General features: G+C 41.4%; 1 protein-coding gene across 1 annotated transcript; it reads left to right on the top strand.

The window, feature by feature from the left end:
• Positions 1-4,441: 4,441 nt before the first annotated feature.
• Positions 4,442-21,903, top strand: LOC146704778 (potassium/sodium hyperpolarization-activated cyclic nucleotide-gated channel 3-like). Its single transcript, XM_085462152.1, has 8 exons — positions 4,442-5,608; positions 9,807-10,230; positions 11,253-11,414; positions 11,958-12,176; positions 13,507-13,653; positions 14,253-14,493; positions 15,655-15,819; positions 18,665-21,903. The coding sequence occupies exons 1-8, from the start codon at positions 4,953-4,955 to the stop codon at positions 20,230-20,232; spliced, it is 3,582 nt and encodes a 1,193-aa protein (XP_085318278.1). The 5' UTR covers positions 4,442-4,952; the 3' UTR covers positions 20,233-21,903.
• The last annotated feature ends 1,242 nt before the right edge of the window (positions 21,904-23,145 follow it).

Raw genomic sequence — 23,145 nt, forward strand, 5'->3', positions numbered from 1 at the left:
AGCAGATTCAAATATTCAGAGGGCTCGATGTTTAGAGTTCTGTTTTATGGTGCAATGTCAAATACTTTGACTTTGTAGTTCTGCCACTGTTGAGGGAGCTTTTTATAAGTTGTCAGGTAGTGAAACAGGCAAACCTACATGTCAAGTCAGCCATTAAAAGCTTTGCATTCATGATTTTAGTGCACATCATTGGAATATGCATGCATACATACATCTCAGTTCACTTACTGAGACTGATCTGTGTTCTTGTTGTACATTAGATACCAGTTGTTTTTGCTTAGTATAAAAAATCAATGTGCAAATTTAACCTGAGTCACATGAGACATCCTTAGTCTTTGAAGCCTTTTCTTTTTGTTAAACTTTATTCAACACTTTGCATAGTACAAAACTGCAAACATAACAGATAACAGAGCAGTCACAGACATTTATGTAATCCCAAAAAAGATTACTTTCACATCAGTCCATATCTGGACTTGAAACTGTTCCTCTTAAACACTGTCCTCTGCTGCTCCGTCTTCTTCTTTTTCTTCTTTAAAAAAACAGAGATCAATTTATCTTGTAAAGCTTTAAAAAAAAAAAAAGAAGTATGATATCTCACTAGATTTAAAATAAATACAGCATATATTCTTTCTCCTGTGTTATCCTCGAGCTGTAGTGGGAAGCACTTTCATCACAAAATGTGGGAAACTGCTGCAGCCCAACAACGGCGGGCACTATTTTGTCATTCCTTCTGGAAGGTAGCATCGGTTTCTTCCCTGATGGACTTTCAGGAATATTTTAAAAAACTATTACCAGCCAGAGAATAATAAACTATTGTTCTTTGACCTTTTTTTTGTGTCTTTTTTAACTGTTTTATTAATTGTTTGGGTCTAATTCCTGTGATGTAATGCTGCACCCTGGATTAATATGTCAGCAGGATTCAAACAGTAATAAAATCAGTCCATTTCTAGAGCAGAGAGACATCTGTGACTTTGTGAACCCGGAAAAAAAAGGAGGGAACACAACTCCTGACAAAAATGATTTGTTGTTCTCTCGGGGCGGATTAATCTCTCGGATGTCAGGTGAACTTTAAACCGGTGTGATGGACTACTTCTTAAACAAGCCAGCGGATTGTTTTAATAGCAAATCTAAAGAGTTCTCCAAACTTAATGGAGAGATTGTTTTATTTATTTATTTATGGGACTTTATTTACATCTGCTGCCACAGTTGTCAACATCATGTGTCACAAATGGCATATAATTAGTTGTCTTAAATAAAGACTTTTTGTGGTAAGTGAAACAAAGCAGTGATTAGTGCAAAATAGCATCATACAGTGTGACGTACCATTTAAATGGAAGTTTTGGGTAATACATGATTTTATTAATTGTTTGACACCTAAATGAAATGGTATTTTGTCAAAATGAATCTTTTTTTTTTAACTTAAACAAAAAATGTTTCCAATGTGAAAAGATACTCGATGTTACTCAAATGTGGAAGCGTTAACTCACAGCGGTAACTTTCAGTATTTCAGGGGTTGTTTAAATCTCTCTATTCTTATTGCAAACTAGTCAAGCTTTGTATGAGTCTCAGCACCCTAGACTTATGTAACGGCACTGATACAAGCTACTTTGGCTTCTGTCTCTTTAAAACCCCTCTCCCATTTTCTTCTGATTATGTCCATCTTGCCTGGCTTTTGCAAAAAGAACCTCGAGTTTGTGAGCCTCACGTCCTCTGCTTGCCAGTTCAGAGGTTCAGAAAAACAAACAAAAAAAAACGCAGTAAACCTATCATTTCTTGTTCTTGATCGGAAATGGCAGCTCCGCACCTCCATCTGCATGTGTTAGCACCAGAATCCATGGCCAGCACAAACATCTTAAGCAACAACGATTACAACAGAGCATGTCTATTCTGTGAATTTTGAGCTCATTGCGTGCTAACTGCGTATATAATCTATATAAAAAGTATCTGTTCTTGGCTGACAGGAGCGGCACCTGACCGTCTTCTGCTGCTGTAGCCCATCTGATGGGGTGCTCAGGAGGTAGAGCAGGTCTACTAATGGGAAGGCTGGTGGTTTGATCTCCGGCTGCCCAAGTCTCCAGTTTACATGCCTAAGTACACCTTGGCAAGATACTGAACCCCAAGTTGCTCTTGAATGTGTTCATCGGAGTATAAATGTATGTTAATATTAGATAGAGAGCACTTAGGTGTAGAAAAAGTAGGAATGTATGAATGAGTGAAAGAGGCATGGGGTATAAAGCGCCCTGAGTGTTCAAGTAGTGTAGAAAAGTGCTATGCAAGAACCAGTCCATTTACCATCTGCTTCAAGCCTGGACACGTTGCATGCTCATAGATGCTTTTCTGCATACCTTGGGTGGTTATTTGAGTTACTTCTCCATCAGCTCACAGTAGTCTAGCAATTCTCTTCTGACCTCTGCTATCAACAAATCATTTTCACCTAGAGATCTGCCACTGAGTGGATATTTTCTCTCTTTTGGACCATTCTCTCTAAACCCTGAAGATGCTTGTGTGGGAAAATCCCAGCGGATGAGCAGTTTCGGAAACACTCCGACCAGTCTGTCTGGCACCAACAACCACACCATCTTCAAATTCACCTAAATCACCTTTCCTCCTCATTCTAGTGCTCGGTTTAAACTTCAGCAGGTCATCTTGATCATGTCTTCATACCTAAATACACTGAATTGCTGCCAGGTGATTGGCTGAGTAGATATTTATTAGATTGTTTATATTTATTGATATATTGATATAACGATTTGATATATTGATTTGATATTAACACATTAATGCGCAATTAAAGAAAACATGTACCTAAGAAAATGGCTGGTGAGGAGTATGACTCTATTGTTTTCTCTAACATGTTTTCTCATTTTGACTTGGGTGTAAAATTATTATTATTATTATTTTTAACATTTGATGAGCTTCTTGTATTTTGGGATAAGATGGGATCTATTGTGATGTCACAGGTCAGAAAATTAAGCAAGTAGTCAAATGTAAATCAGCCAAAGCCACCTATACAGTGCACTAGGGGTACGAATAAGGATGACACTGCATGGAAATTCAGATTTGCAGCCCAGTGAAGACACACCGACCTGATTTCCAGCAGGCTGGGATGTTTACATTTGCAGGTACCAGAAAGGGCTGGAAATAAAACTCTGACAATTTAGCTTTACTGCCTACCAAACATCACTAAGCTTGATGATTGTGGTGTAAAACAAAAAGTGTTAAGTCCTTATCTGGGCATCCCTTTAGGAGACTAACAAGCAGCAAATAAATAAAAGAGAATAACCTGTTTCCCTGTGTGCTACTTTATATCCGCGTATTATGTGGCCGCTGATGGCGGGGAATTAAAATAAATAATTTAAGTGGAGGAAGAGTTCTCTTAGTTGTGCAAGCGGCACACAAATGATGATTTTAATTAGTTTACCACTGTGTCGTGGGGAAACATTTCGAGGGAAACAAACTGTTCAGCCCTTCTTGTTGGTTGGCAGTGAGCCAGATGAGATTGCTGTATGGTTTAAATCACTTTAGTGACATTTGGATTGAATCATACAACCTTAATGCAGCCAGCTGTCAACAACCTTTCATCAAATTAATTTGCCACATTGGCCAGAAGTATTTCATCGCTTCTCCCTTTAACTAAAATTGTCTTGTTGAGCTAATAAAACTGAAACACTGATGCCAAAAACACAGGTGATATGTGACCAAACAGCTTTGTGCACTATTTTAGTTTTAATTAACCCCCAACTGATGATTTTCAATGAAGCATTCAGCGTTATTTATACAGTGGGGATCATGCCAGTGTTTATGGGAAAAAATAAAATTCAATACTATCATTACCCGGTGGTCAATTTGAGATATTTTAACCCTGGGTGAGAAATCTGGGCAGTTAAGAGAATAATTTGGGTTGGTTTATGGATTACAGGTGCCATTCCTTAGATTTTTCCACGTGGACTGTTTTTATTTTTATTTTTTTCATAGCCAGGTGAACCTGCGAAACCCAGATAATGCAGTAGAGCCATACACATCATATAGACGCACATTCTGCCTGCCGTACATGTGCTGCCAAGGACGTACTATCCACGTTGCCCACCAGAAATGACCAAGATGGGCACAAGATTTGCGCATCCTGAGCATCACAAACAACCACGCATGCTTAAACACAGGATGCAGCTCGTGTAAAACTCGTGTCAATCAGACTTAAGTGTCAGTTTTGTGCCCAACATCATTCACCGGGTTGGGCAAATATCAGAATTGTTTGTTGCAGTGTAAGGCCCGATGCCACAAACACCAAACCTTAAGATTACATTCTCTCAACTATTTAACTACCAACTCCAATGCTAGATCGCATCCTTGAATCATCCTCTCCAGTTTGTCCTGCCTGGGCGGGGTGAGCGCGTGTGCCATCCTGGCTCCTATGGCAACCCGATAGATTAGCTCCATCAATATTCACGTTATTAGAAAGCGCGAGGCTTATGGATTAGTGATGTCAGCGCTCAGTGAAAGCCAGGGGCAGCTGCGTGCATGTGTGTATTCACCTTGCGCCGTGAGAGGGCTCAGATAGGCTTTCGGGGGAGGTGGGGATCATGCTTTGTCATTGAGGAGCTCAGCAGCAGCAGCAGCATTCTCCCACTCCGGCACGTCCGACGCTCAGCATGCTGCATCCTGATGCGCTCCCGTCTGCACTCAACGAGCTTACCTGGATTTACATGCATTTGTCGTTTGGCGCTTTTACATGAGCGTCTGATCGCAGCCGCCGCGTATTCGTTGACGCATCTCAATGTTTGAACCGGAGGAGAGCGGCACGTCCCAAGAGTCAGATAAGATACGACCCGTCCTGCGGACCTCCCCCGTCACTGTTTTTGCCTCCAGCGGCACCCCGAGTGTGTGAGATTCATGATTCATCCCCCCGCTTTCACGGGCTGTCCTTAGAGCGCAACCTCTTCTGGTTCTTCCAAATGGAGAGATTCCAGTCCTCCATGCGCAAACGGCTCTACAGCTTGCCGCAAAACATTGGGCAAAAGCCCTTTGTGACTGACGAAGGGGAGAACGGCGACAAGGACACTAAAAGGAAAAGTATCGGGCTCAAACATTTGTCCTTTCTGTCTCCCGCGAGCAGTTGTAAGAGCATTGGGGAGGCCGGGGTCGAAGACTTTGAAAGGGACGTCACCGTGAAGACCAACTTGAATGGGGACTGCCGCTTTTTTAGGGGCAGCATCTCTTCCATCTCCGGACGGCATCCCCCCGGGTCAGATTTGGCGGAGCAGAGGCGCCTCATTCCCGAGGCTGATGCTGGAGTCAACGAGAGTTTCCCCGGTGAGCACGGCCCCGGGGCCCTACAGCGGGCAACGGGTGGGCTGACCGGCATAGTCGGGCAACCGTCACTGTTTGACCAGTCAACTTTCATCAAGTTGGAGGGCTCTGAGCAAATAATACCCGAAGATGAGCGTCTCTACCAGGCTGGCTTCATGCACCGGCAGTTTGGGGCGATGCTCCAGCCGGGAGTCAACAAGTTCTCCCTGCGGATGTTGGGCAGTGAGAGGGCCGTGGAACACGAAAGGGAACGCGTGAAGTCTGCAGGCTTCTGGATAATCCATCCCTACAGTGATTTTAGGTAATTTCTGTGCAGAAATCCTTTTTCTTTTTTTAAAATCGCAAATAGTTGTGTCCTACAAAGAAGTGCTGCAGTGATCCTATCACACATTAAAGGCTCATTTGGCCTGCGCATGCGTTAAAACTAATAATTTAAAAACTGCCTGGAATGAATGAGCCATAAAATGTGTTAAGGGTATAAACTATAATCCCCGTGCATGCCTTTCTGTAACTACAGTGGCCATATTAGCAGCACGATAATCAGGAGTGTAAGCCTCTGCAGAACAGGTAGATCATTAGCTAAATGTGCCTCAGTAGCCCACCTTGAGCAGATAAATGGCTTAACGTGTGCAAATGGACATTTTTAAAAGCGTTGTCTACATTTTTTTTGCAGGGAAACGTGGTTATGTCATGCATATCCAGGATATAAGTCCTTTTGCTTTGGTTGGCCCAGTTTGTGCATTTGTGTGTCCATGGTGTCATCAGGTTATGTAGAACTTAATTAACTCTTTGCAGCTCTTTGCATGTATGTGCAACAAACTAAGCCAACCACAGTTAACAAATTTCCCAGCCATGCTGCACTATTTCATTGCACACCAGTATTCTGGATACGTCCACCACCAAAAGATTTTCCCGGCATTTAACCTTAATGCTCACTGTCATCATATTTTTCATCAGTCAGCTGTATGCCGATGTGTGCCACTGCAGTTTTTTCCACTCATCTGAATTACACTTTTTTTGTCATCATTTAGCCAGGGCAATGGATTACAGAGTGCAGCAGGGGCTTGGAAATGGGGTAATCAAAATAGGGTAACATGACCATTCAAGATATTAGAAGCACACATCAGTGGGAGATTATTACAGCACAATTAGTCTAATGGAGCAGAGATGGTGTGGACGGGGAGGGGACATGCCACAAAAACGCAGAGAGAGAGCGCACGACACACACACACACACACACACACACACACACACACACACACACACACACACACACACACACACAGAAAGAGAGATTGAAATGAAAATGGTGTGTTGTGAGGAATCAGGACGGCCAGCTGTTAACTCCGTGTGTGAGGTACGAGGTGTTGTTACTTTATGCTCACTTTGGGTCGCAGTGCGAGCAGGAGGGGCATTTTTAGTGCTTGCCATGGGTCTCATAAGGTGAATGCTTTATCCCGCAGATCCCATTTTAAGTTACAGATGCCTTTTGCAGCACCAGAGATTATTCTGAGATTTTGTGGCAATCCAGCAAAGAGGCAGCTCCGTGCCCTGCTTGTGAGCTGACATACCGTGCGCATCCATGACAGTCAGCAAGGCATTGTATAACCGATGTACGGTTTCCTGTTATCTTCCTATAGACACACACAATCTGATGTTTTTATCAAGTAACTGCTGTTTTTTTTTTTTTTTCATTCTAAAGCTTTCTAAGGATACAGCAGCAGACACACTGAACTGGCACACTGCGTAAATATGGTTAATATGATTGCTGGTGGGCCTGAGCCACAGTACAGGTGTGTGTTAAGCCACTGAGCTGCATGCAGGCTGTTGTGTTTCAGCTGCACTCTGGCAGCAAGAGATAAGTATCTCTAGTACAAATGTGATCCCTTTTTCAGCTGACCTGATTGATCTAAGCTCCTTTCACCATTTTAAGCCTTTTTGTGTTCACTTTGCTTGTAACTCCCCTCTCTTTTTTGCTCTCATGCTCTTTAACGTAGTTGCACTCTGACCTCAATAGTGCAAGATTTTGTCTCTGGACCAGTCGAGGTCCACAGACCGTACAAGCAGCAGCTTTGTTTCGATGGTAACATCAGATTACACCAGCCAGTTGTCTGTTTTGTGGTCTGAATTCTGCGCGCACAGGCAGCCGATGTTCCAGCAGGGTGGTCAGCAATGTACCGTCCTCTGCAGACCTTTTTTAGAAAAAATAAATAAATAAATGAATAAAATTATCCAGCTGTTCCAGCGCTCTGCAGCACAGTGACGTTTGCAGAGCAGTAATGCTAACTACTCAACATCTGGCTGATGGGTGCTGACTTCTGGAGATGACATGGATTCACAGGAGATAACGGTGGATTTAGCCAGAGAGAGGAAGCGCAATTAGGACCAGTGTGTCACTGCAGAGACAACGGGCAGATGTCGAGAGAAATGCAAATTCTTTGTTTGGCAAAGAACAATAGAAAGCTGATTAGAACAAATGGCCACCGTGCCCTCACTGGTTTCTACATTTTGTCACATGTGACTGTGAACGTTTTGGGTGTAAGTAAACTAGAAGAGGTAGAAGTGCATTCACCAGATTCCTCTGCCTCTTTCCACCGTGTTGTCCTCATTCGACTCTAGAATGTTTTCCATCACCAGTAACACAATGCAGCACCTGTAACTCATCACAACAGCAACCCACTGGGAGGTATCACCTGAAAAAGCAAATATTACATCTAATATTGTGGTGAACCTGGCATGGATCAAACAGTGACACTCTGAATGACTGCTGCATCCTTTGCACACACAAAAATGTATAAAGAAAAAGCATAATTAAGTCTTAAGAAAATGCAATTCAGTTTACCTTTGAAAACAAATGTATCGCTTAAAAGAAAAAATTAACTAAGAAAATAAATAAATACATAAGCTAATTAAAAGCTCAGATCCTGTATATTTTAATATTTATGAATGTATACCAATAACTTTACACTTTTTAAAAGAAAGAAATATTTTGGCATGCTTGAGCCTCCATATAGTTTTCTTCCCCCCCATTCATGGAGAAAACGCTAAAGTTTTAAATATACCTGCTGATGAGATGATGAGATATTTGGTTTCTTAACCTCCAGCTGGCGTGCAGTTTTTGCTGACCCTGCATGTTTGTCCTGTTGAGATCATTTGTTTTTGTTTTGTTTTTTGACACGACTCACTCATGAAATCGCACATGTATGGTTTCTCATCTTACACGCTCTTTGTGTGGATGCGTTGTACATTACTGTGTGACTCTGACAAATGTAGAACGCTAGATTAAAAAGAATGAGTATAGCAAATAGCTGGGAAACATCAATCAAGAGTCAGAATAGCTTACAGTGAACTCCAATTAGCCATATTTCTAAATTTCATAAGAACATTTGCTAAATAAATGTGTTCTGTTTTGTGTGTAAATGACTAGTAACAGGCAGTTTTCGATGAAACTGAACACACTCCTGCTGATACTTTTGAAAATCAATATGTATTCATGATTAATTCAAATGAATTCCCAATAACCGGTGTCACTCTTTTCCCATTTGGCCCACTCTTTAACTGAATCAGAGAATAATTCTTTGCTTGTTTACATTGTTTCTGCTCACTCGGACAGAACTCTGCTGGGTTTTCAGACCGTGTGAAACAGCGAGGTTCATTTCTATAAGTAGCCAGAATCACTTTGAATTTGGAGCACATACTCACACATACTTGTATTAAGTGTTTTGTGTAAACTAAGCAGCATACACTGATTGGCTTTGTATTGATGAAATGTTCCCATCAATACGTCCCTGTTTGTTGTTGTTTTAATACAAAGTTCAAACAGATGCGTTTTTATTACCAGTTATTCTGTCCAATTTTTTTCTTAAGTGAAGGCAAAAAATGCTCATTTTGAATTTTCAGATCCACAAGCAGGAATTTCCTATTTCTCTGGTCACCCAGAAACATTTCATTTACATCAGTTTTGCGTTTGTTTAGCTCGGCTCTTATGACAAAGGTATGACATTTGCAATCAGGTTTTCTGCCGTGCTGAGATTTAATACCAGCATGTGTTTATTTAGATTCTGTTTTTAAACTAAATTAGTAACCAAATTGCATTGCATTTATGAGCTCCTACTATAATTGCTTTTCTTGGCCTGTTGTCATTGTTAGTGCAAGTTTACTTTTCGAATGAAACTAGGTCATTTAGCATAGACCACAACTAACACCTGCAACCTAATATCATATGATAAATTAAATTAAATTTGATCAAAAGAACAGAGGAAAGTCAACACATGAATTTGTTCCTTTCACCAAAATGTTGTCGCCTCTAAATCTTTATTTTTCTGTGTATTATATCAACAACGTCACTTTGGCGACCCCAAAGAAGTTTTAGCCAGACCTAGAGGAGACTATACCCTCTGTTTACATCAAATAAGAAGAAATTAGCCGTTTCTGTGCCTTAATGACGCTGGCCTGCTGTGATTTATGGTGTGAGTCACATCCAACTGTCCATCTTTCAGGTTCTACTGGGATCTGACAATGCTGCTGTTGATGGTGGGAAACCTCATCATCATCCCCGTGGGCATCACCTTCTTTAAGGACGAGCACACGCCGCCCTGGATAGTCTTTAACGTCGTGTCGGACACCTTCTTCCTCATGGACCTGGTCCTCAACTTCCGCACGGGCATCGTCAAGGAGGACAACACGGAGATCATCCTGGACCCGCATCAGATCAAGATCAAGTACCTGAAGAGCTGGTTCGTGGTGGACTTCGTCTCCTCCATACCCGTGGACTACATCTTTCTTATCGTGGAGACGCGCATCGACTCAGACTTTTACAAGACGGCCCGAGCTCTGAGGATCGTCCGCTTCACAAAGATCCTCAGTCTGCTACGGCTGCTGCGCCTCTCCAGACTCATTCGCTATATCCACCAGTGGGAAGAGGTAGATGAAGATAGCCCCATACTGGCTAGCTTCAACTGACTGGTTGGATATTTAAAAGATTTTGTTACAGTCTTAAAAATATTAGTCGATAAAAATGAACAAATTCACAGCTTCTAGCTTTTTAAGTGGGAATATTTTTTAAGTCTTTTAAGTAGTGTGGCTGATATTTAGAGAATTTCTTACACTATTTTCCAGATTAATACCTGCAGCATGCTCTCAGATGCTTCTCTCATTTCAAAGGGGACGTCTTGTGCTCATTTCCACCTTCATCCTTATATTCCAGGACTCTACTGGAGTAGCTTTGCATGGTTCACAGTTCAAAAGTAATCATTGTTTACCAGTCAGCCAGTTTATCAGTTCATCCTCTTCCTGACAAACTATTTCACATTCTCTCCCTTTAGGCCAGCTTTCCTCTCATTGGCTGTGTCTTGCAAATAGAAGGTTTGAAGAGCTGCAGAATGAAGGAGGAGTGCAGAAAAAAACTCAATCTGAAACCAAGCGTTTGCAGCTGCCTGAAGCCTGATCTCATTTTTTTAAACTTTCTCCATGTTAAATGTGCACATCTATCTTTTTAACAGTACAGGTTTCCCTTTAGGCACCGTGCATACTAAGGTTTCTCTCTCATTAACAGATTTCTTACACTTTCGCTCTGTATGTGGGGAAAAAAAGTGCTGCTGCAGAGTTAATTTGTTGGCTCTGCATTTAAACACACTTACACACAGTCAGCTTACTCAATAAGAGATATTATCCCGCGTTATTATTTTTTATATGTTCCATCCCCATCAGCCATTAACGTTACAGATGGTTGCTCTGAAATAGCCTCTGGTAGTCTATAGAAGATTAAGTGTGGTTCGGTATAGTTCGCTTGCATCCATCAACACCATCATCGCGGTTCCTCCTGTTTATTTCAAATCCTCTGTTTGCGTGCATGGGTGTTAACATTTTATAGAAGAGATATGAGTGTTTTATTATCTCTCTTTTTTCTCTCTCTCTCCCCCTAATTCTGAAAATCTGTGTCACAGGTTTTCCACATGACATACGACCTTGCCAGCGCCATGGTGCGTATCATGAACCTGATTGGTATGATGCTGCTGCTGTGTCACTGGGATGGCTGTCTGCAGTTTCTGGTTCCCATGCTGCAAGACTTCCCCCCAGACTGCTGGGTCACCAGGAACAAGATGGTGGTAAGTGGATTATTTATGAGTCAGACAGCCTCCAAAATGTGTTCCTCCCCAAAACACGACGAACCACATGCAGACATTTATCTCTAAGCGTCATTAGTTATCGGTTTGAGAGCACAGATTAAATTAACGTCAACAGGTAGCGTGTTTAATCTTTATATCCAGTTTTCAGTCACACATGTTTTTCAATAAACATTTTGCAGAAATAGGGTGGTTTTTGTTTATTTGCAAAGCTGTTAATACCTCCTGAAGAAGATAGAATAGAATAGAATAGAATTAGAATTCAACTTTATTGTCATTGCACATGCACATGAAACAGACCTACCCATAAATGATGTTTTGTAACAGTTGGGACATACATCTGTGTTCACGTCCATAAGCTCAGATTAAGCTGATTTAGATGTGATGTACGATGGCTCCGTAATGTAGTGGTTTACACATTCAGGAGAGGCATCCGGTGTAAAAATCTAACAAATCAAATATTTCCTGAGCCGCTGGTCGTAGATAGCCGTACGCGTTATCTCTCCTCCTCTGCATCCCTTTCAGAATGACACCTGGGGTCAGCAGTACTCCTACGCCCTGTTCAAGGCCATGAGTCACATGCTGTGTATCGGGTATGGCCTGTACCCTCCTATCGGCATGGCTGACGTGTGGCTCACTATCCTCAGCATGATCGTGGGTGCCACCTGCTTTGCCATGTTTGTGGGGCATGCGACTGCACTCATTCAGTCTCTGGACTCCTCCAGGAGGCAGTACCAAGAAAAGGTGGGTGTTTGCTGAAAAATCATCCACAGTTTTACTTCTGATATAACACTTCTGTTCCACTACATTTCATAAGGTAATATTATTTAACTGTTTCACTTATTACATTATCAAATCATGAAGTGTATCAAATTTGGTTCTTTTCTGAATTCTTTTGCCAACAGAGAAAGAAAAAAATAAAATTGTCATCAGTTCATAAAATGTGCTTTTTTAGGTTAAACTGCCAGCTATATATATATTTAAGTTCCAGCTTAAATAGGGCCTTTATTTACTTATACCTCATTTATAATGAGCGGCTACAGCAGTCTGAAGCCTGCGATTTTGAGTCAGAGGGATTACTTGCACATATGCTGACCTCATTACTTCAAACTGTGGCCACATTTAATATGAGTATTTTGCATATATATATATATATATATATATATATATATATATATATATATATATATATATATATATATATATATATATATATATATATATGAACAACAATAAGCTTAAGCTTAAAAGGCAGATTACAACGATAAGATGTGCTTCATCTTAAAAAATAAAAAATATGAATACTATCCTATAATATTATTATTATTTGATATCATATATTATTAGGTACAGGAGAGGAGCTTTTTTTCTGTGTGATGTATTTTAATCTGGACACCTACATAAGTGCAATTTTTAATGCAGGATTTCTGTTTTATATTTCAATATTGTTACTTTTCACTAAGTGACAGATCTTGAAGGGGAGCGTAAACCCACTTTTTTGTTTGCAAAAACATGTTTTATACATCCACGTATAGCTGCCGTTAACTTTTCATTTGGGGAATATGGGAAAGGACAGACGAACTGCAACATGACACAAAAAAAGACAGACATGGCAGTGCATTATGAAAAGCAGAGCTGACACTTACAGCTGGATTTACCATGCATAGACAGGGTGCATGGACCATATTTGGTGCTTTGCTGCTAGAGTACACTGCTGAAGGACACAGTAGTTAATGTTATTAGCTGCAGCCTGCAGAGCACAACTGTAATTGTCAGATGGGGCAGAGTCACAACATTGCACTGTGGGCAGGTTTCACAGATGGCCTGACAGTTGACTGTTAAAATAATGAGACACATTATATTCCTACCTCTGAGCCAACACATCAATCAGTGTAATATATTCATTTTGACATGACTTTGCATTTTGTCTCACGGTTATGTTACGTTACATTTGCAGCCTTCTGCTACTCTAATCAACAGGAATATATCTATATATATATAGATATAGCTATAGATATAGCTATATAGTTTTTTTTAATCATGTTAATAAGTGTGCTCTTTGTGCTTTTCATAGTACAAACAAGTGGAGCAGTACATGTCCTTCCACAAGCTTCCTGCAGACATGCGTCAGAGGATCCACGACTACTACGAACACCGGTATCAGGGCAAGATGTTTGACGAGGAGAGCATACTGGAGGAACTGAATGAGCCGCTGAGAGAGGTCAGCCATCAACAGATGATTTTTAGATAACATACATTATGCAAACAATGTGTAAATGCTTAAAGACAACATAAAGTTGTTATTTGCTCTCTTAATCATTTACTGTCCGTTTAATATAACCCTTAAGTAAAGTCTGGTGTTTAAAAAAAAACAGATGCTTTTTGACAAATACATTTTTTATTCTTATATAAGCTTTCAGCTACATTATTCTGACCTGTAGGCTATTTGTTTAGCATTTCTTTAATTCTTCTAAATAGTAAAATGTTAACAAAATTATTCATTGTCCTTATTTTATTTTGCAAACATTTTATTGTCGTCAGCAGCACATGTATAAATGCATGACATGAGCCACGTTGTTCTTAATGGTGAACAGTTAATTATGTAATCTAATATGGCTGTGTTACTTTGACAATGTTAATAGTCATGTAATCTGATAAGTAATGGCTTGAAGAGGACGGGGGACCTCATTAAAAAAGCATTAAGAGCATTAAGCTGTTAGCCCCCCTGCTTTTATCATGACTGAAATTTGTTTTTGAAGGCATTGCATTAGCAAAAAGAAAAAAATGTAAAAGGTGAACTTTTTTTTCTCTTTCCTGCAGGAGATCATCAACTTTAACTGTCGCAAACTGGTCGCCTCCATGCCCCTGTTCGCCAACGCTGATCCCAACTTCGTCACCTCCATGCTAACCAAACTACGCTTTGAGGTCTTCCAGCCGGGCGACTACATCATCAGGGAGGGGACCATTGGCAAGAAGATGTACTTCATCCAGCACGGCGTTGTCAGCGTCCTGACCAAGAACAGCAAAGACACCAAGTTGTCCGATGGCTCTTATTTTGGAGGTGAAGTCGGCTGCTCTGCATGCTAATATGTTCTGTAGTGGACAGTGGGTCAGTTTGAATGCATGTGAAGGAGTGGTGATTGTATGATTTGTTTTGATTTATTTGGCTCAGGCACTCGGCAGATTATCTTCCCCGACTATTACAGCTGGGAAAAATCGTCCACATCATCTCCTTAAAAGCGCTGGGAACTAAGAGGGGCAGAGCTTTGCGATCTTTGATTCCATCTGTGGGGTTTTCCCCTTTTTGTTACACCATATTTAAAGCTGAAATCCAGAATTTTTCCTCTCGGTTATGTTTTCTCAACCTGCTGTTGTCTGTTCCATCTGTGCACCAAAGTGAAATGTCATCATTAAATGTCAACTACGAAGCATAAAACTCTTAATTCTTTTCAGATTTGTTTCGGCAGAAGTATTAAACGAGGAAAGGGGGAAAAAAAGCAGCTAAATTAAACCTTTCATAGTCACGCATTTATTTGGAGTAAAACAGTCAGGGCAAAAACAATTTGGCTTCAAGTTATTCTCCTACATCTAAAAACACAAAGAAATGTTAAAATAATAAACTAGGACAGAAAACATCTAAAACCAACACAAGATAAAAAGAAATCCCATGATGTAAAGTGTAATAAATTCAAGAAAGTGACAGAATAGGGCGGAGAGAGATGGAGAGAGACAGAGTATGTGTGTGTGTGTGTGTATTTGTGCGTCTATATCCTCAATATGTCTGTCCTGAAAAATATGCCTCATTTTTTTCCCTCCTGTTTTCTTTTAATGGCGCATTATTTTATTTTTCTGATCTGGCACGACAGATGAGGTCAGAACAAACTGTAAGCTGCAGAAATTGCACTAAGTGCTCCATCTGTGGAGTTCAGAGGCATCAGCCTTTTTCATGCTTTATCATCTCATACTAATAATACTATTTTGGACTTTTCTTTTGTGAATGGATCTAAGAAGATAGGAATTCTGTTGCGGCTTGTCACACAACTTCTGAAAGGAGGAGGAGGGTGGGTGGTGGTGGTGGTGGGGGACTCATTATATAACACTTCATAGTAATGCGTTGTTTTTAATCCTTGCTGTTAATACCTGTCTTGCACTCTGCAGGAAGTCTTTTAAAGCGGTGAAACAAATAATTGAAGGTTTTTTTTTCTCATCTCTTTCCCTGCAGAGATCTGCCTGCTGACCCGAGGCAGGAGGACTGCCAGCGTGCGGGCAGATAACTACTGTCGACTGTACTCTCTGTCTGTAGACCACTTCAATGAGGTGCTGGAGGAGTATCCCATGATGAGGAGGGCGTTTGAGACTGTGGCGCTCGATCGCCTGGATCGCATAGGTTAGTCCTTAAAGATAAGATAAAACCTATTTACTGGCACCAATTTTATATTATTATCAATCATTCATTTGTTCATTTTAGTGTTGCACTAAAATTAACATCAGTTGGACTTTATATCTGTTATTAGTGGTGGCGTGGATGTAGGCACGTATTTAAGCACAGCGGCTAACAAAAGCCAAGAATAGAAAACAGTGTATAATAATAATATTTAAATGTAAGCGTGCCACATTAATCCATGGTCTTTAGACTTTACTAATTAATCTTATATGAATGGAAAACAGTTTAAAGTCATTTTCCTGGGTACACCTTGCTAAGGACCCCCTTGTCCTTTGGAAGTCTTAATTCTTTGTAGCACAGATTCAACAAGGTGCTGGAAACATTCCTCAGAGGTTTTGGTCCATATTAACGTCACAGCATCACACAATTGCTGCTGATTTATAAGCTGCACATCCATGATTCGAGTCTCTGGTTCCACCGTGTCACAAAGGTGCTCTGTACTAAAGAGCCCGAAGTGTGCCAAGAAAATATCCCACTCACCGGCATCCGGAACTGATCATACAATGCAGGATGGAGCCAGGCTTTCATGCTGTTTACACCTACCATTCCAGTGTCATAGCAGAAATTGACAGTCATCTGACCAGACAACTTTTCTCCAGTCTTCCACTGTCCAATTTTGGTGTGAACTGTAACCTCAGCTTCCTGTTTTTAATTAACAAAGACCTAAGCCATCTGCTTCAAGGTCCAAAGTGTTATGCATTCAGAGATGCTCTTTGGTTGTGACACGTGGTTATTATCAGCTTGAAGCAGTCTGGCTATTCTCCTCTGACCTCTGGCATCAACAAGAACTCCTTCTCACTGGACAATTATTCTTTTTCGGCCCATTTTCTATAAACCCTAGAGATGGTTGTGTGGGAAAATCCCAGTAGATCAGCAGTTTCTGAAACACTGAGACTTAGGCAACAACAACCATGCAAGATTAAAAGTCAGCTTTCTTCCCCCATTTTGATGCTCAATTTGAACTTCAGCAGGCCGTCTTTACAAGGCCTCTGTGCCTAAATGCACTGAGTTGCAGCCATGTGATTGGTTAATTAGATATTTGCATTTTTAAGCAGCTATTCAGGTATACCCAGTAAAGTGACCAGTGAATTATACTATAAGCAAGTATTTACTAAGTAAACTAAACTCAAACAGAGTATTTTTTGTGCAGTCTGCAGTTGGATTGGAACCTAAAAGAGACAGTTAGGTCTAAAGGGTGGCATTTTTCTAACTTTTTGATTGCTTCCAGTCTAATCTGGAGACATAATATACCCACATAGCACAATTGGTATGGCCCGGATCTGGCCCACAAAATGTGCTTACACATGGCCCCACATACCGCAAAGAATGACGGCCCTTTGGCGGCCCAGATATGGTTTGTGAGATGTGGCCCACACATGGGCCAGCACAAGGCCAGTTGCAGACACACTGCTGGCCCACAACAGTTTCAACCCTGGCCCCAGATGTCAGCCCAATGTGTACCTTAATCAAGCCATGTAATTACAACATGTTCTATATAAGAATCAGTGAATGGACTGATTCTTATATAGCGCTTTGCTACTCTCCCAGATTACTCAAAGTGCTCTATACAACATGCCATATTCACCCAATCACACACTTCCGCTAAACTGAGTGCTTCCTAACTACAGCCACACACATTCTCAGTTTTGCCATGCAGACTGGAATAACCAGGGATCGAACCACTAACCTTCCGATCAATGGGTGACCTGCTCTTCCTCCTGAGCTACAGCCACCCACTGGAAAAAAATGAGTAAACCGACTTTGGATAAAGTGTACACTCACAAACCTGTCAAACCTGCATTTGAAACGTTAGCTACCATAGCAGTATAGTATTGCAACATGGCATTTGGTCTTCTAACTAAAATAGAAGACCAAACAGTGCCATCATTTGCAGACCTGCCCCACATCTGGTTGACATACACCCTGCCATGACACCTTGATGCCAGATCCAGGCTAGACCTGTTTTCTATGGGCTTGGGCCACATAAACCAAACGACAATCGGGCCAGATATGGCATCCCATCACATAAATAGTGCCATCTATGCCAGGCCTGGCCCAAATCTGGATGACATACATCTTAGAGAACCAATATAGTAGTGATACATATGCTGTATAACATTGCAATGTCTTTATATACTGTGTATTTAAGATAAGATAAGATAAGATAAGATAGATTTATGCAGTATGTTGGTATGTTAGTTAGAAGAAAATGAAAATCTCTGGATCATTATAGATTAACTTCACATAAGCATATTTCAAAAACTAGTTTGCAACTTAGTGACTGACTTTACTCCACTGTTTACTCAGCAGTGGTGCTCCTCCGCTACATGTGCTACAAACAGTGCTGGGTTATTGTAAACGATGAGACTACATTGTTTTAAGACCCACTGTGCCAGAGTGTGAGATTGTAAAGCATGGAAATATATATGACAAAATTTGCACTGTTGAACTTGTAAGCCAATATTGTCAGATAATATCTGTCAAATTGTGAGTGTATTTTTTGTAGTGTTTTAACAGCAGGCTGCATTTTCTAGAGGTATCATTTGCCTTTTTACTCCCATATACGAGAGGAGTTGTGGGAGCTTTTGTGTGCAGAATAAGAAATACATAATTTAAAAGTGTTTGCATTGCATGGACGCACTATTGACGAATATATTTTTGAGTTATACAATTATATTTAATTCTTCCTCTTCAGCGTGTGGTATGATGTGTTGTCTAAGGATGTCATTTGTGAAAAAAGGGGAGGGGCTAAAAGTGCATCACGGCCTTATTTCTCTTTTCTTAACAGGGAAGAGGAACTCTGTTCTTCAACACAAAGTTCAGCATCACCAAAGTTCTGGCACACTAAACCTTCATGAGAGTGAGATCATCCAAAGAATAGTGCAACACGACCGCGACATGGCCCAGTGCACTCAGCTGAACCAAACCAGCACTGTGCCGAGTATAAACCGTCCGCCTGCTCCTCCGTCACCCACCCCGGTCATCTGGGCCCCGCTGGTTCAGGCTCCGCTCCAGGCTGCGGCTGCCACCACCCCGCTTGCTATGGCCTTGGCCCACCAGTCCCAGCTTCCTCCAATCCTCTTCCACCATCCTCTGGTGCCACGTCCCGGCTCTGTGAAGGACCCGTCCAGCTATTCAAAGAGAGTACATGTTGGAGCGAGTGCCTCCAGTAGCTGTGGTTCAGGGCCCAATTCTCCCACTAGCTCTGCCAACCTTAGATCTGAGGTTGAGACTGCCACACTAGTATTCCCCAGGACACAGCTACTCTCCAGTGGGCCGTTGTCACCCATACTGACGTCTCAGCCCATCTTCACCAGCAGCCTGCAGCCCCTCGCCCCTCTGCACACACACCAGCCTCTGCTCCATCCTCCCCACTCTGGCATGGCGTCGGTGTTTCCCATCAGCCAGGCCACCGTCTCTTACACCTGCTCCGCTCAGCTCCACTCCCAGCCGTTTCACGGTGCTATGACCACCCCACCACGACCGATAGGTTTACTCCAACAGGGGGCACCAGGGAGGCTAGCAGGGAGATTCCCGGCCCCCTCAGCCACCACATTAACCCCTCTTATTTCAAGCTCAGTCGGCCCCATACTGAGCCAATTGCAGCAAACCTCCCATATCACCTCACAGCAGGTGGGGTCCAGCAGTGACAGAGCAAGCAGGAGAACCAGTGGCCTGAACCTCCCACATTTTCCCTTCATCACCAACACCCAGTCCTCCGCTGGATTTAATCAGCCAGTGTCTGCAGTCGGAGCCGGGGCCGCAGCCTCTCTGGCCCAGCACAGCCTGGCAGGACTCCAGTCTGTTTTTCTCCCGCAGGTTCTCCCAGAGCACTCAGCCCTTGCCTCCCTGGCCCAGTATGGCTCTGCAGAGGCCTCGCCTTGCTACACGCCTCCTGTCCACAGTCCCAGCATCCAGAGCCCTGTGAGGGGAAGGACAGTATGCCACAGTGAGCTCCCCAGCACTGCAGACTCTCATAGTCCTCTAACCCTTCAGACCTCATGCCCTGCCAGGGTGGCCTGTACCCTCAGACAGAGGGCAGAGTCCTCGGTGGATCTCTTTTCCCAGGAAATAAAGACTATCTCAGGCTCTCACAGCTCTATACACCAGGAAAGGCCTTTGGCCATAAGCGGCTCCTCTGAGGGTGTAGCAGGGGCGCCCAGCCCCTTCTCCTCACCGATGGCTGTCAGTAAACCCTACACCCCGATCCCGGGTCAAGCCACTCCTGTCAGTCGGACACATTCAGGGCCTGAGCCTCAGCACCAGTCCGTTGGTTTTCACTCTTCTCCCATTAGATCTCCCGCTAAAATGTTAGAGAAGGAACACAAACAGTCCAAACTCCCGTCCAATTTGTGAGATTTAGACACACCCTCCTTTAATGCCTGAGTGAAGGGAAGATCACTTGGCATCATTTTAACCACTATGTCAAATTTTGAAGTAGGAGGGTGTGCTATAGCTCAGTGGTTTTGTTTTTAACCAGAGTGAACGGATCGAGTTTGATAATGGACAGTGACAGATATATATTTTTTACAGGATACTGCGTCTTTAAAAATGCTAATAACATCCAAACTGTATTGATGGGTATATGTAACACCTCATGAAAGTATCAATTGTTCCGTGTATTATATTCTAACCGCACTCTGTGATTTGTATTTGTTTAAAACCCCATCGTCCAGGCAATTTGTGTAACCTTTTAGCCACATCCTATTTAGTTGGAACGTCGTCCACAACTGTATCCAGTTATGATCAAAACCAAAAAAAACCTGCTGTCCTCTGTTCACATCCTTTCCCACTGCTGAGAGCGTCGTGTGAACGCAGGGTTACTCCGTAAGAGATGTGAGGAGAGACAGACTGTGCACTTTGCTCGTTTCAGAAATAACCTGAAGGCTTGACGATGGCACGTCTTCCAAGATAGCTTTCCAGCAATATTGCACACCCAAATGGGTCACACAGATCAGATAGTATTTAAAAATAAATCTAAGTAATGAATGTAATGAAAATGTGTGAGTGGGAGGAGCGGGATTCATTTTGAATGTGTTTAAACATGAAGGTGATGACAGATTTCACAATAGATGCCAACTTATTTCAGTCTGGCAATAACTTTGGTACAAAACATCCACCTGAGCCGAGGTTTGTGTGCCATTAGCATAGTATGCAATAATCTGTGTGTTCTTTTGTCTTGTTTTTTTACTGGTATGCAAAGGTACTGTGAATCGAAGCACTGATTTGAGATCAGACTCATTAAAACAAGGGAACTGAATTTAAAAAAAAAAGAAAGAAGCAATTGTCGATAATCAAAACATCCTGAAACCAGCGATGCACTGAGATTGCTCTGAATGTTTCTTGCACCAGTCAAAGGGCTAAAAGCAGTTTCCTGGACTCAAGATCAACGAGAACCCCTGATGGGTCATATTGCTGCATATTTACCTCTTTCATTGTACAATATTTGAAAGATTTGACATGTATTGTTGAACAATTGCTGCTTTGTGATGCTATGCTGAATCAATAACGTGTATATCAACTGACTTACTTTTAAAAACCAGACTCTTAAATCCTTCTACTTGTTAATAAGTTCACGTGTTTAGATGATGCGTCTACCTTTGTGGACCTGCAGCCGGTGACAAACTGTGAGCTGGTCAGCAGGTCGGATCATCAGAGGATCCTGTCCAGTGGCTTTAGCTGCCCGGTTGGTGAGCCTGAGGTCTGCAATGACTCTGAGTTCCACAAGAAAGAGATACCATCAGACACTAGCCAGCCTCTGCCAATGGGCTCGATCAATCCTTCATTACTATTCTCCTCCAACCGCCTGCCACAGGCATTTGCTTAGAGGTTATTTTGAGTGCATTCAACTTAAAAGTGTCATTCGTTCATCCATCCATTCATATATTTATTTATCATTTTGCTGCCTTTTAGCCATCGAATCTCATTCTTTTGTCACCTGTATGTTACAGACATTTTATTTAAGCCTCCAAATTCAATGCAATAAAATGACATATGGTTAATTACCCTCACCTCAACCGTTTAATTCCTTCCAGGAGGAGAGTGTGCGAGAATCTGATAATAAATTATGGCAAAGTTCTAGACTTTAAGCCGGATTAGAAATTGAGAACTGAATGGTGTTGTCTGGTGCCAACAATGAAAATAACCAGGATTATAATCTGCCAGATACTCAATACAAAGAAATTATCTACCACGTTCATGGAGCGATAACTGCTGGTTTAGTGAGTAAACAGATTTTAAATGCAGGGCTACTGCAAAGTTTTATTAACAGACCTGACAGACCTGATCCTCCATATCCTTAAATAACTTCACTAGATCAGCTGGTTTTGGAAGATTGCTTTATCATATAATGATCTACTTAATTTTTCCTGTCCTTTTATGTAACTCTAAATTTATAAATATTTCTCTTTATATCAACCCTTTGCAGTATTCAGGGATTAAAAATCATGAAACACCAGTCATTGGAGATTTCTGGATATCTGATTTCCTCAGTTAATGCTTAAAGATTGGCATTAATTTAATCACAAATCTGAAAAAAAAAAGTCTAATAGTTTTGGATATTTAATTCTAGCAGCTTCCTATTCATCCTCACAACTAATACAACCAATCACAATGGCTCTAACCCAGCAGCCCACCACAAGCAGTCCAATCGCCTTGATGGCTTTGGGAAGTATGGAAATTTCAAAGGAGGGCATCAACTTTGAAACTAACAGTAATTTCATGTTTTCCAAACACACAATACGCATATATATATATATATATATATATATATATACACACACACACACACACACACATTATTAGAAATAATAAATAAGCACAGACTAAGATTTGAAGAAGCAACAAAGACAGCAATTAATTTACATTTCTTTGTAGTTGCTATTGTGTTTGCCATTTCTAGGTGCAGTAGTTCACTTATTACACATTTAAAACAGGTAGCGTTTGAAATTGTTGTTCTTAACTGTCAACTTTTAAAGCTCACATCCTAAAAACAATTTATCAAGTTATTTGTCACTCTAGTGCAAAGGACACCATCCTGTGCTTTCCTTTCGATGACTGCTTTCCAGGAAGTGGCCTGTTTACAGTGGGAGGTTTAAATGGAAGTATGTTTTGTTATTGCAGTTCTGTTTAACACAGCTAGTAAATGTTTGCCAAAGTGTGTTTTTTAGTAGTTTATTTTTACTTTATCTGCTTTTTCAGATTTGACAACATGTTTTCTTATTTGTTATAATTTTGCTGACTCATTGACAGTGATTACAAGAGTCAAAG

The sequence above is a fragment of the Copadichromis virginalis genome, linkage group LG7 (assembly GCF_057382275.1).
Source record: "Copadichromis virginalis isolate Kocher_CV1m ecotype Utaka linkage group LG7, C_Virginalis_male_GT1.1, whole genome shotgun sequence".
In the NCBI taxonomy this organism is placed as follows: domain Eukaryota; kingdom Metazoa; phylum Chordata; class Actinopteri; order Cichliformes; family Cichlidae; genus Copadichromis; species Copadichromis virginalis.

Coding starts and splice junctions, on each gene's coding strand:
- LOC146704778 (XM_085462152.1), top strand. CDS start 4,953: ATGGAGAGATTCCAGTCCTCCATGCGCAAACGGCTCTACAGCTTGCCG. Junction 13,654..14,252: donor TGAATGAGCCGCTGAGAGAG/GTCAGCCATCAA, acceptor TCTTTCCTGCAG/GAGATCATCAACTTTAACTG. Junction 14,494..15,654: donor CGATGGCTCTTATTTTGGAG/GTGAAGTCGGCT, acceptor CTTTCCCTGCAG/AGATCTGCCTGCTGACCCGA.